Below are 12,530 nucleotides of genomic sequence, written 5' to 3' on the forward strand. Positions count from 1 at the left end.
TTTTATTTTGAAAATTAACCTGGTATTTTATTTTGTATTTTGTACACTACTTCCTGTCCCGCACGATCTGCTCTGCTCTGTGCGGAATTGATGTGCCGTGCTCAATTGATGCGCCGTGCTCCGACGTACGGCAAAAACAGAAGCTGACACATTGAATAATAGAATAATACAGCGTTTTTCTGAAATATTACCCATATTAGATGCTGAATAAGTGGACGGCGACTAGACCATAACTCACAGGTTCAAGTTGCTCCACTGTCACATGACGTCTCCTCAGGGGCGCAGTTGGCTCTCTCTCCTCTCACTTACTCACTCACTCGCCCTCTCTCTCTCCCTCTCTGGCGGAAGCGGCAGGCTCAAACAACCCGGTATTACAAGAAAACGTGGAGTTTTTGTACCGCTGTTTTTTTACATCCCTGACAGGAATTTATTAATGTTATTTAAAGAAAAAAAAAAGAAAAAAACACACACACACACACAGGCAGAGGGCACTTTTTAAGACGAGGCAAAAAAGGGCAGGGGCTCAAGCACCCATAGGACCCTATGTGTGCACGTGCCTGCATAAATGTAAGTTTCTCAATAGCCGACCTGTTTTTGTGCCTTTAAAAAACAATTTGACATCTACTTTAAAACACTCTTTACCTCTAACAACCAAAAAGCTGTGAAAACTATGGTGCTGTGCTCCAAATTTAAATTATTTACTGAACTTGTGTGAGCCTATGGCTTTACATTTTGTTAAATATATATATATATATATATTGCATTCTGTTTTAGTTACTTTATTGAGTTTACAACCCCCTTGCGCTGTTTTGTACTGTTTTTGTGCTGTTTTTGTATTTGTTTATATTATTATTATTTCTTGATTTTCTTTTTGTAAATGCTGCATATTATGAATAAAGGTTTATAAAATGCAAGAAAAAAAACCCAAAAAAACCATATTTTCTAATTGGCAGAGCTTTTTTTAAACAGTCATATAATTAACAATATTTCAATAGCTTTCAGTAGTCACATATATTTTATTTTATTTTGCTACAGTAATAAAGTTACTTTTACAATTAGAAAAAAATACATACTCATGCTGAACCTTTTGCAGTCATAAGCTTAAGAAATATTAGATTTTATATTACTGTATGAAAATTATTTCTGTTAGATATAGTATCCACAGTACCGTAATATATACTTAATGGATAATTTTCTGTCCAATGCCCTGTAAGTAAATATGTATATTCATGTTATGTCTTATCATTTTGTATCACAGTTAAGATGCCATTAATTGCTGAGAGCTTTATATGATCATATGACTGACAGAACAGGAAAAAAACAACCACTCACATTTATTGTTTATTATTGTGTTGAATGTAAAACAATGTATATAGACAGTGTGGCGAGTGACATTGTTAAAAGTTGAAGAAACCAAGCTCTTGGATGTCCAGTACATGCTTAACACAAACAAAACCCATGACTGATCCGTTTTGACAAAGCGTGTAAAGGCACTGCACACAACCAACACCATGACAAGAACGTATGTGATTTTAAAGCTGATATTTTCAGGTAAACTTGCGACATATTGCTTCTTTGTACTGCTTTGATAGCCTTCATTGATGGCTCCTTCAGAGGCACAAGGGTGTGCTAATACTATGACCACGATGATGATGACCACATGACCCCCTCTTGGTCATATTAAGCATTTTTGTACTCTACCTTTTGATATGCTCTGTATATTTATTCCTTGCTATGTGCTCTACAAGGGTGCCCCTGGGATCTGGACATGAAATGCATGAATATAATACACATTTTATATGAATTTGAATGAATATTTGTAATGTGTTATTAGTAATATATTTTAATTAACTATATATTTGTATTATCCATCCATTTTCTACTGCTTGTCCCTTTTTAGAAAAACTTTTTAGAAATAAATAATTCATCACGACTGAGAAACGGCAATGTTTTTTGTTTTATTATTTAGTCCTGCAAAAACAAATAAACAAATACAACAATGCTCGCCTTGGCTAAAAGTGTTAACCACTGGATACCAATTTTTGTATTTTCATGGATTAATAAACAAACGAGAAAGGAAATGTTTTCCAAAGAACTTCACAATTGCTGTTTCAGTTCCTGTTCCTTATTTTAGGTTTTTGTGCAATTTGTCCCATCACGTCTATTATACTGCAGTTTTTTTTGTTCAAGTCATTCTGATTGCGGACTGCAGGGAGCCATTTGTGCCCTGCAACCCCTTGGCACATTCTAAAAAAATACTGGCGAAAAGAGCAAAAAGGCATTATATAAGGAGAAACACTCAGCAATTTTTTACTTTAAGTACACATAACCGCTTAGCAGAATCGATGGTGTTAGCCTTTTTTTTAATTTCCAAATTAAAAATACCACTATCACATTTTTTGGTTCTTTAGTATGCAGCTTCGGTGGAAAAAGTGTGGATACCCGTTTTACTACAAAGTATAATAAGGAGAAAGAACATTTGCACATGACTGTTTGCAGACCCTAGAGCTGGGGAGATCGATCCAAATATCAATAGTAGCTTTACCAAGGGTGGTACCAATATCAGACTGATACTAGCAGGATGAGATCGTTATTCTTCACTTCTCTTCTGTGTTTTATTGTATTGTTGATATTTTTCCATTTGTGTATTGTTATATTGCGAACAAATGTCTTATACAGTATATTGCAAACAAAAGTTCTTAGACAGAAGAGGGTTTGGGGGCAAAAAGCCAAACAATTTTGATTGGAGCCAATAGTCCTTTTTGTTTACTTATTTTACACAATTTACTTTATTTTGCACAAAAAATGTACAGTATGTGTTAAAAGGGAATAGTTGTATTATTTTGTTGATACTGTTACGGTACATTGTTTTATATTGTTGGATTAATATGTGTTTGTTGATAGAAAAATTTGATTAGTGTTTGCCTAAAATGTTTCTCCTTTGTCGAACCTAAAGCAAAAATCACAATATCATTCAGTGATCTGGAAAAAGTACAGATATAGCTATCTAAAATCCTTGCCATATATTTACTTGGTATCAGCTTGATTGCAAAATATGGACACATAATGTGAGTCAGAGTCCCGATAGCATCATAAAAATAGTGATTACACACTGATACAGTACATAAATGCTATGTAGTGCGTCATGGTCCATATTCACACATGTTCAACAAAAGCCTAATAAATAGTTTTTTTTTACTTTTTTGTTTTAAACAAATCTTGCATCTGAGTTGTAAACTCATTCGCTAAATGCTGAAAACGCTTATTGAAAAAAGTCCTAAACAGGTCGACGTAAGCTGTTGTCGACATTAGCATTACCATGAATTGATTTACGTGGACCCCGACTTAAACAAGTTGAAAAACTTATTCGGGTGTTACCATTTAGTCGTCAACTGTATGGAATAGGTACTGAATTGTGCAATCTACTAATACAATTTTCAATCAATCAATCAAAAAGCAAAACTAGCTATAGTTTGCACATTTACTTGAACCCGCACAGGTTGTTGACATTTTTGCTCCTCCTTTAGCACACAATTTAGTATGAAATTTAGTGTTACTTAGTGAGGAGTCTGTCAAAATGTTAAAGATATAAGTGGCAGTTCCATTTAGCCATAACCACAAACGTCTCTTGCAAAATCACCGGAGCCATAATAATGAAGCTAACAAATCTACATCAAATGTTGTCATAAACAGAGAGATTTGTCAGAGAAATGATTGCTATGGGTCTTTAAAATTTATGACGACCATGTATGTTGATTTATGCGGGCACTTTTTAGTATAAAGAAGAACACAGACGACCGAGACTTGATGAGTTGGTCGGCATAGACGAGTTGTCAACATAAATGTCAACACGGGAAAATTACTTCACAAGGGTAATTATAGTTTTAAGTTACTTTCCCAAAAATGTAATTGAATTTGTAATGGATTTACTCCTCAGTCTCAAAACTAGAGGTACCTGCTTTTACCTAAAAGGGTACAATGCTTGTTGCTAGGGGTATACTTTTTTGAGAGACATTTCTGTCCCATTCAGTTCAGTTCCCTTTGAGTACCTAATCAATTTTTTAAAAAGTGCAATCATTATACAGGCATGTGAGTACCCTTTGAGAAAACAAGAGTAAATTTCTATCGGCACAAAGTGCTGCAACGCATGTTAAAAAACAACAGCAAAAGTAGCAGGTACATCTGCTGCTAATTCAACCTAAATATATGTTGGTTGCACTTTATTTTTGAGAATAATGTATTATTTCTATGTTAAAAAAAACAAACTCAGAAGTAGCAGGCAAATCTACTGTTAAAATGTTGATTACTTTTATTGAACATTTCTTGAATATTGAAAATGAGAGCAGAAAATGTTTTCTCTTGTTAATTCAACCTAAAGTGTTAGTTGCACTTTATTTAAACAAGATGTGAATGCATTGGCCATTAATTGTTGTTTACTTGCTTTGTTGTATCCATAATTCATTTATACATAATTCCCTTACCAAAACTTACAGGAATTTAGGAAACCTCACCTACAGTGTCCAGTATCCACTATTTATTTCATAGTCACACTGGTTGAATTTTGTTTTTGCTAAAAAGTTACTGAATCGATTTCAACTCACTGCATCGTTTTGGATCGTATCTTTCTAAATAAAGTAATATCACCCCTGAATCATATCGGCAACCTGAAGTAATCGTTACACCCCTAATAAATAACTAATATTAGTATTTAAAATACTATTAATAATATGTGTTGTCTATGAGCTAAGCACATTTTGAATGCATGAGGTAACCTTAGGGTTGAAATGGTAGACATTTGTACTTTGTATCACCTTGTACCCTTTCAGCCTCTAAAGACCAATATTGTACAGTACTTTTGAGAAAACATTCTTTAAAAAAGGAGATTATAGGTAGAGAAATGTTTTTGTCTCGTACCATCCTATTTCGAGAAACATAACTATTTACCAGGAACAGTAGTTATTGTGTCAGTTTTTGGGAAAACATTCAGTTATCTGGCGTTGAAAGATGTTTCATGAGATACATATACGTAATTGAATATCTGTGATTTTGAGTGTGTGCCTGTTGAGTGACATGTGACGTTACCAAGCGAGAGTGGAGTCATCTATGTTAGCGGTCTGAATTTGGAGTTATTGGCGTGAGTTGCTGCCGACAGTAGCTCCTGTTGAATGTGTTCACTTTGTGTTGTGTTACCGCTTGTTAAGTTACCGATTGTAAGCGTATATCAGAATCAGATTTAGGGGCCAAGTATATGTTTAACATATCAGTGGCTTTGTCTCCTAAACACAATAATAACACACGCGTTGTAATGTTTGATTACAACGTTTAATTTAATTAGATTACCTGTTCCAAGAAAACATTGTTAATGATTATTCCGAACACTGTAAAACAGGTTTCACTGTAATATTCTCTTCTGGACCGCCAATCAGTCATCGCGGTATAAAGGGAAGTTAGAACCACTTGTGCTCCTGATATCAAATCCCTGAGAAATGTTACCAAAGAACTAGAATCCATTGGCCAAAAGAACAGGAATATTCTCCTGTTCTCTCAAGTGCCAGAAAGAGACCACAAAGACCTTTAGGGTAATTGTTAAGGCCGATAGGAACCATAGTATCTGGGGTAGAGAGGAGTGTAGTGGGTAGTGTGGCCGTAGGACGTAGTGCCAGAGGAGCTGTAGTAGGTGGATGGATAACTGTGGGGTGACGCCACAGGATGTGCAGAAGAGTAAGAAGAGGATAAGGAGGGAGTATGATGTCCCGATGTTCCCATCAGACTGGAGAAAGGACGAGTTCGGAGTGAGGGGCTCCACAAGGGGCGCCGAAACCCCAGCGTTGTGGATCGATAAGGAGAGGAAGGGGCAGACCCTGTCTGGTTAGGCTTGGGTGTGGTTTGAGTATCTGGGGTGACATGTCTTGAAGTCGCCGAACTACGAGAAAATGGAGAAGAAATGTTGAAGCTATGAGAGTCAACCGCAAACGTTCGCACCCCGAGGCGCCACTTGGAGGGAGTCAGACTTTGAGGGGTTGAAGACGAGGTCTCGGGAGGTTGAGGAGGGGAAGAAATGCTTGGTGATGACGGACTGCGAGGGAGTATTTGTGACATAGACGAGGGAGAGGCTGTCTTAGCTGCCATGGTAGTTGGAACTTCAGAATCGACTAATGTTGGACTAGTAAGGCAAGAAGCGGAGGGACTACTGCGGACCAAAGCGGCACCGGCGCCTTGTGCCAGGTCAGCGGTTGAAGCTGAGGTTGGGAGACTTACTTTGGGAGGAGTGGACTTCCTGCGGGTCAACCTGCTCCCACGGTTTCGCCGTGTTTGTTCTTGATCGAAGGCCAAGTCCTCTAGGCGTTGGGTGAGGGCCAGTTTTTGCTGGATGGCCATTCTCAGGAGAGAGTTCAGGGTCTTCTTCTCATCCTCAGAAGCTGCCAACTGTCTCTGCATATCATCCAGCTGGTTTACATACTCATCGCACCTGAGGGATACGCAGTGATAGCAAAGACCATAAAGATTAACCTTTTTTACCGCAGTACTGGTCTCTGTTGCTATGGTAAATGCTCAGTATTAATAAACAAATGTTCAACGAAAAGCTAAATGTAATCGATTTTAGGAAAACAAGACAATTCAAACCAAAGCACTTGTACATGTTTCATGTTTCTTTCTTTTTGAACCAATGGGGACTTTCAAGATTTTAATTATCTTTAAAGGAGCATTAAAGTCCTTATGTATTTGAAGGGCAAAAAATTTGGATTTTTTTTCTTCTTTTTTTTCTTCTTTTTTTTGCTTACATTTTTTTGATAAACTGTATTTATAAACAAATCAAACATGTTATGTTGTTGTTTTTTATTTGACCCTATGAGGGACTTTTGATCAGATCATTTTACATGTTTAAATGACTAAAAATAACTATAGGCAAATTTATACTAATTGAAATCCATGCCATCATTTGATCAAATGCCTTCAAATGCCTTCTTTGTTTAGAGTTGAAGTTAATTGGGAGATTTAAGCAAAAAAAATAAGAAAAATATATTAATCCAATGTTTTTTTGCCCTTTGAAAGATGAAGGACTTTTAAGTCCTGTTTGACTTTGGGGTAGTGTGGAATAACTGCCAGTGTATTGTACAAGTGTGAAAGAATTGGACTTTGCAATTTTTAAATTTGACATGAAAAACCCTCTTAGGAAAAGGCATGTATAATGGAGGAACACAACAACAAATGTGGCCAAATTAGAGTAAAAATGTACTGAAAAGACAACAAAGTCAGTCTTTGGCCCCTGAAGTTTAGTGAAAAAATCTATTAACCAGTCTATCAGCATTTTCACAGTTTCATTTTGTATCTATTCAATATGTCAGTTATCAAAAATATTCAGTGTTGGGTTAGTTACTGAAAACCAGTAACTAGTTACAGTTACTAGTTACTTTATTTCAAAAGTAACTCAGTTACTAACTCAGTTACTTAAACCAAAAAGTAATGCGTTACTGTGAAAAGTAACTACTTAGTTACTTATATATATATATTTTAATTTTTTTAAGGCCCCATTTAATGCCCTTTTAGCCTTCATTTTAGTACTGTTATTGCACTGGAGAATAATACAATCTGTTGTTCAACTTGACATGCATTTGCATCACTGAACTCTGCTAAGCAATGTGCTCTACATACAACACACAAAGACAAAGATATGTTTTAAAGGGCCAATTTGTTTCAGACCAGAACAAATTGACAAAACTATTTTAAATAGCTGCAACTTAACATACATAAGTAACAAACAGCATAATAACAACATAGCTGTAAAACAAGAAAGGCACACACTACATACATAAAGCCTAACCAGGCGTTTTCTCAAGGAATTCTGAAATAAAATCATGTCTGAAGCCCAGAACACTCTACACATTTCCCCACTTAGTTTAGAGAAAAGGAAATATTAGCCTGGCCCACTAGTATCCCTCTTTAGGTTTGTGAACTTTATAGTCTAAACATTTAGAGTGATGTGATAATCAAACACTCTAAAAGTTTAAAATGAAAGAGTATATAAGAGAATTGACAGAGTGTGTGTACCTTCACGTGTGCAGTGCCTCGTTAAAATCCAGCCGCTGTTGGAGGTGGAGGTGAGTGTGTCTCTTTACTAGCTTCGTCGAAGCATGTTGTTTTTGTCGCTGTTTCAGCATATTTGAAACTTACATTCAGCTAAAATGTTCTTTTCTTTGTGGTCGATAAAAGAAACGTACTGAAAATATCTCCATTTTAAGAAACTCGGCTTCGGGGTTCGCCATGACGTCTTGATAGTAGACACAGACACGCCCCCTCCCCCACACACACACTCACACACACACACACACGTACACACAGACAGCGCGCGGCGCGCCTCTTTTTCGTCGCCTCTTCAGCAGCGACACTCAGATCTTCTCAGTTTCTAGCCGATACTACATAAAAAATAACGCAAAATAACGCAGTAACGCATCATGTAGTAACGGTAACGGAGTTACTGAATATAAAAAATAACGCGTTAGATTACTAGTTACCGCCGATAGTAACGGCGTTACAGTAACGCGTTACTTTGTAACGCGTTAGTCCCAACACTGAAAATATTTGATACATATGGTAAAAGAGGGGCTAATATTTTTATACACAGAGATGGTCAAGAGGAGTGTCAGGCAAAAGTTTCCGTTCAGAGTCGTTTCAGTTGCACTGTTTGGCTAATTCAGCCAAGCTAACCGATTATGTGAAAAATTTTGCAAAAATGATAAGCGTTGGTCAGTGTGTATTTATTGATGTAAGGCTCGTTGTGGACTAACTACTGTAGATCATTGTGATGGCTATAAAACAGCCAATATAAGAGGCATATTATACGTAAAAAGTCAAAACAATTCCCATTTTGACACGCTATATCCGTTATTAATCACAGTTTAGAATTACTTTTGCACATAAAGTAACACTTATAGCATTACAGTACACAACAAACATGCAGTTACACAACATCAAGTTTTGTTAAAGCATCTTCCTGCTGGGTAATGTTAAGTGAATTGACTTAATGATCCACTATTTATGCAACCATACAAAACACTACCGGTAATTATTTACAATTTAAAGAAAAATTTAAAGAAAATTAATTAGAAACTGACAAACTTCATCTATTGTCAAATGTCAACTTCTAAAACAAGCAAATAAGGGGGCGATCGGAACGGCAAAGGCTTAATTTGCAATGTGAGTTTAAAATGCTTGTATGTTGTCTCTGACCTGGTGGCAAACATTGCTCGTAGAGAAGAGAAAGTGGCCGCGTCTTCTTTCAGGGCCTTCAGCTCGTTCCTAAGCTTCTTCATCGTGTCGGTCACCATTGACTTCTCTGCCTCGTACTTGCTCTTCAGGTTGGTCAGAGCCACCTCTGCTGTCTGGGCGAATGCAGACACAAACACACACAAAATCATTCATATCACCGTGTCTGTACAGATAAATCCGGTGTAATAATTTGTCCCTAAAACTGATTTTTATATCAGTCAAGTTTCGCAATACAAATACATTTGAGGTCAACAAGCACAGTGAGTTTAGGGGGCAAACACCCCCGAGCAGAATAAAGTGTGTGCCTAGTTCCTAAGAGTGTTTACACTCTTATTCACTCTTATTCACTCTTAAGTTTTGGGACTTTACTGTCCTAAAACTATTACTGTACTCTTGTTGTGCACCTACTGTAATGACAATGGCAATATTTTTCCGCTTCCTCTTATTCTTTTTGCACTTTCATTTTCCAAAGGTGAACTGCAACCTCTCATTGCAGACAAGATGGCGACTGTTAAGTGTGGTGCAGCGTTGCGCAAACACCATTTTGGCCTATTTGAGTGCAACGTCCAGTTACTGACTGTGAACTGCATTTTGTCGTACTTTTCATTGTGAGCACACCTGTATACTCATGTTCCTTGCACAATCTCGACCGGGATTCAATCCCTGTATGTGAGATCACCAAATTAACACTATGAAAGTGTACCCGAGCATTTATTATACTTTTTAAATCAAACTTGAATGTAATGTTATGCATGCTTTGTACTAAAATAAATTAATGGGAAAGAAATTATTCAATAATTATTTTAGTGCAAAATAATAGTTTTGACATAAATGTGTAGACGTTCCTGACACAGCTTCAGACTCAGTATAACTGTCTTACAAGACCAGCACTAACACTGCACGCTACAGGAACAATGACAATGTTTAGGGCAATTTGCCATTATATTCTTATCAGTAACAGAGGAAGGGGCTAGCTAGGACTGCCCCAGCCTAAATTGGAACCTTAAGCATAATTTTATTTTGAGGTCCCTTCCCTTCTATTGCAAAATTTTTCACTCTTTTTTTATTTCTGACAAATGATATTTAAATGTTTTTAATCAAACCAGAATTTAATTTGATGCATGTTTTTGTCATGATCCGTTGCTCGGATCATGTTTTGTTTATTTAAAGACTCCCTTAGTTCTTTTTCAGCCCTCTTGGGTTTGTGTGTTCTTGGTTGCCATGGGTGCTTATTATTTTCACCTGCATCTGATTAATGTTTGAGGCGCTCACCTGCTCCCGGGCACTAATTTAGAGAGCTATTTATTCCTGCTTTTTGCCACACTCAGTCTGGCTGTCTTGTTTGCTCCATGCAACAAGTTACGTGTGAATACTTTTTGATTCCTGTTCTTCGCTATAGCTTCCACGCTATCGGCACGCTTTCCTGCATTTTGTGTATTCTTGACTGATTTATGAACAATAAATAATTTTCCTACCTGCATGCTCATTCCGGAGTTCCGTCTGCATCTTGGGGAAACGATCCGCGCGTTAACATGCGACCCCGCCGTAACAGTTTTGTACTTAAACGAATTAATGGCAAATAAATTGTTCAATAGTTTGTTTTTAGTGCAAAATAAAAAGATTAACGCAATGAAAATATATATGCACAAGTTCCTGGCACAATCCCGACCAGGATTGGTTCCTTGTTTGTGAAAACACCAAACCAGCACTATCACAATGTGCCACGGACAGAAATGTAATAAATTCAGGATACATTTGCCTTTATAGTCTTCCCAATGAGGAGCATGACGGGGCTAGGAATACCTATGTGATAAAATTTCATATGAAGTGCCCTGTCATTCATTCATTGACGTTGACACAGGCCCGGCCCTAACCAATCTGGCGCCCTAGGCAAGATTTTAGGTGGCGCCCCCCCCCCCACATCGGCAGTGAAGTGTATATACTCACAAGAACCCGAATAGCTTTGTCTTTGACCTTTTTTTTTTACTTACAACTATACCTACTATATAAAGGGGTGGAAAAGTGACTATTACCTGCAGGGCAAACATTAGCTAACCAGAAGGCAATAATGTAAACAAAAAACACCTGCTTAAAAGATCTAATACAAATGTCCCTGAGGAATGTAAGGTGGGAGTACTGTAATTACCTAACGTTACATTATTATTTTCCATAACAATTTAGCCCCCTCCACAATATTAACCCGACGTTAAAACAGAACTAGCTATTTATTGATTAGCAATTGCCGAATCATGTAACATTAGCTTAATGCTAAAAAGCCAGGTTACTATCACATTCTGCAACAGACAAATAATTTCATGTAGGCTAACGTTACCTACCTGCTACCTCTGTCTTTTCTCGTTTCTCCTCTTCTTTTCTCTTTTTTCTTCCCTGGGCACCTGACAGTTTTGGCCGTTTTGACATCTTGTGTTGATTTTTTGATGTGGTGACGTCCAAAAAGAGTCATGATACGGGAAGGGAGGGGGCGCACCGTACGGGGGGAGGAGGGGGGGCGCAATGTTGTAACAAATAATATTTCTATTAAATAGGCTTTACTTTGCATTTTAATTAACGTGAGATAATTTTTTTGTATTTAGAAATAATAGTAACAACTTTTTTTTTTTTTTTTTTTCTCCAACATTTGTGGCACTGGCATGGCGCCCCCTGATGGACGGCGCCCTTAGCATTTGCCTATACGGCCTATGCCACGGGCCGGCCCTGCGTTGACAAAACGGTGCCACCCACAAAGGCACAGAGCATGTTTTACCTGTAGGGAGGGGCGGCTCTGTTTCTGCCAGTACACTTTACAAGTTGCCTATACTGCAGTGGTTCTCAAACTTTTTTCACCAACCACTACCTCAGAAAACACTTGGCTTTTAATCTACCGCCATAATGACCAATAAAAATACAGTAGCATAGTAGGCCTAAGTATTCAATAAAAACAAGGCAGTGGTTTTATTGTACAAGTATATTTAACAGTAACGTTGTGTTTGAATATAGGAAAATAAAACACTAATTACTAAATTAAGTGTTCCGCCTGTGTACCTCGAGTGGTACACGTACCACAGTTTGAGAATCACTGCTATACTGTGTATACTGTGTACTTACTTTGTGAGTGTGCAAATGTTGGCAGCGTAGTGTTGTCCTAAATCCATTACTGTTATTACACATGTAAAGGAAATGACGACTGCAATAATTAACCACTTCTTCTGCGCACTACTTTCCACTGCTACGAGTTGCTTTTCAGTCGCCATTATTTCAACTAA

The 12,530-nt window shown here is 37.3% G+C and overlaps 1 protein-coding gene across 3 annotated transcripts in view; it reads right to left on the minus strand.

Annotated features, from left to right (window-relative positions):
• Nucleotides 1-1,095: 1,095 nt before the first annotated feature.
• The window catches only part of LOC133606575 (protein bicaudal D homolog 1-like), a 38,499-nt gene continuing 27,064 nt past the window's right edge, over nucleotides 1,096-12,530 (minus strand). For 2 of the 3 annotated variants that reach the window (XM_061960662.2, XM_061960661.2), the window contains exons 10-11: nucleotides 9,229-9,380; nucleotides 1,096-6,469 (exon numbers count right to left, since the gene is read on the minus strand). In XM_061960662.2, coding sequence (XP_061816646.2) covers nucleotides 5,587-6,469; nucleotides 9,229-9,380 — 1,035 coding nt within the window. In that variant the 3' untranslated portion in view covers nucleotides 1,096-5,586. The remainder of the gene's footprint in view (nucleotides 6,470-9,228; nucleotides 9,381-12,530) is intronic. The other variant, XM_061960663.2, reaches the window with a different exon arrangement.

Source organism: Nerophis lumbriciformis, linkage group LG05 (assembly GCF_033978685.3).
Source record: "Nerophis lumbriciformis linkage group LG05, RoL_Nlum_v2.1, whole genome shotgun sequence".
NCBI lineage: Eukaryota > Metazoa > Chordata > Actinopteri > Syngnathiformes > Syngnathidae > Nerophis > Nerophis lumbriciformis.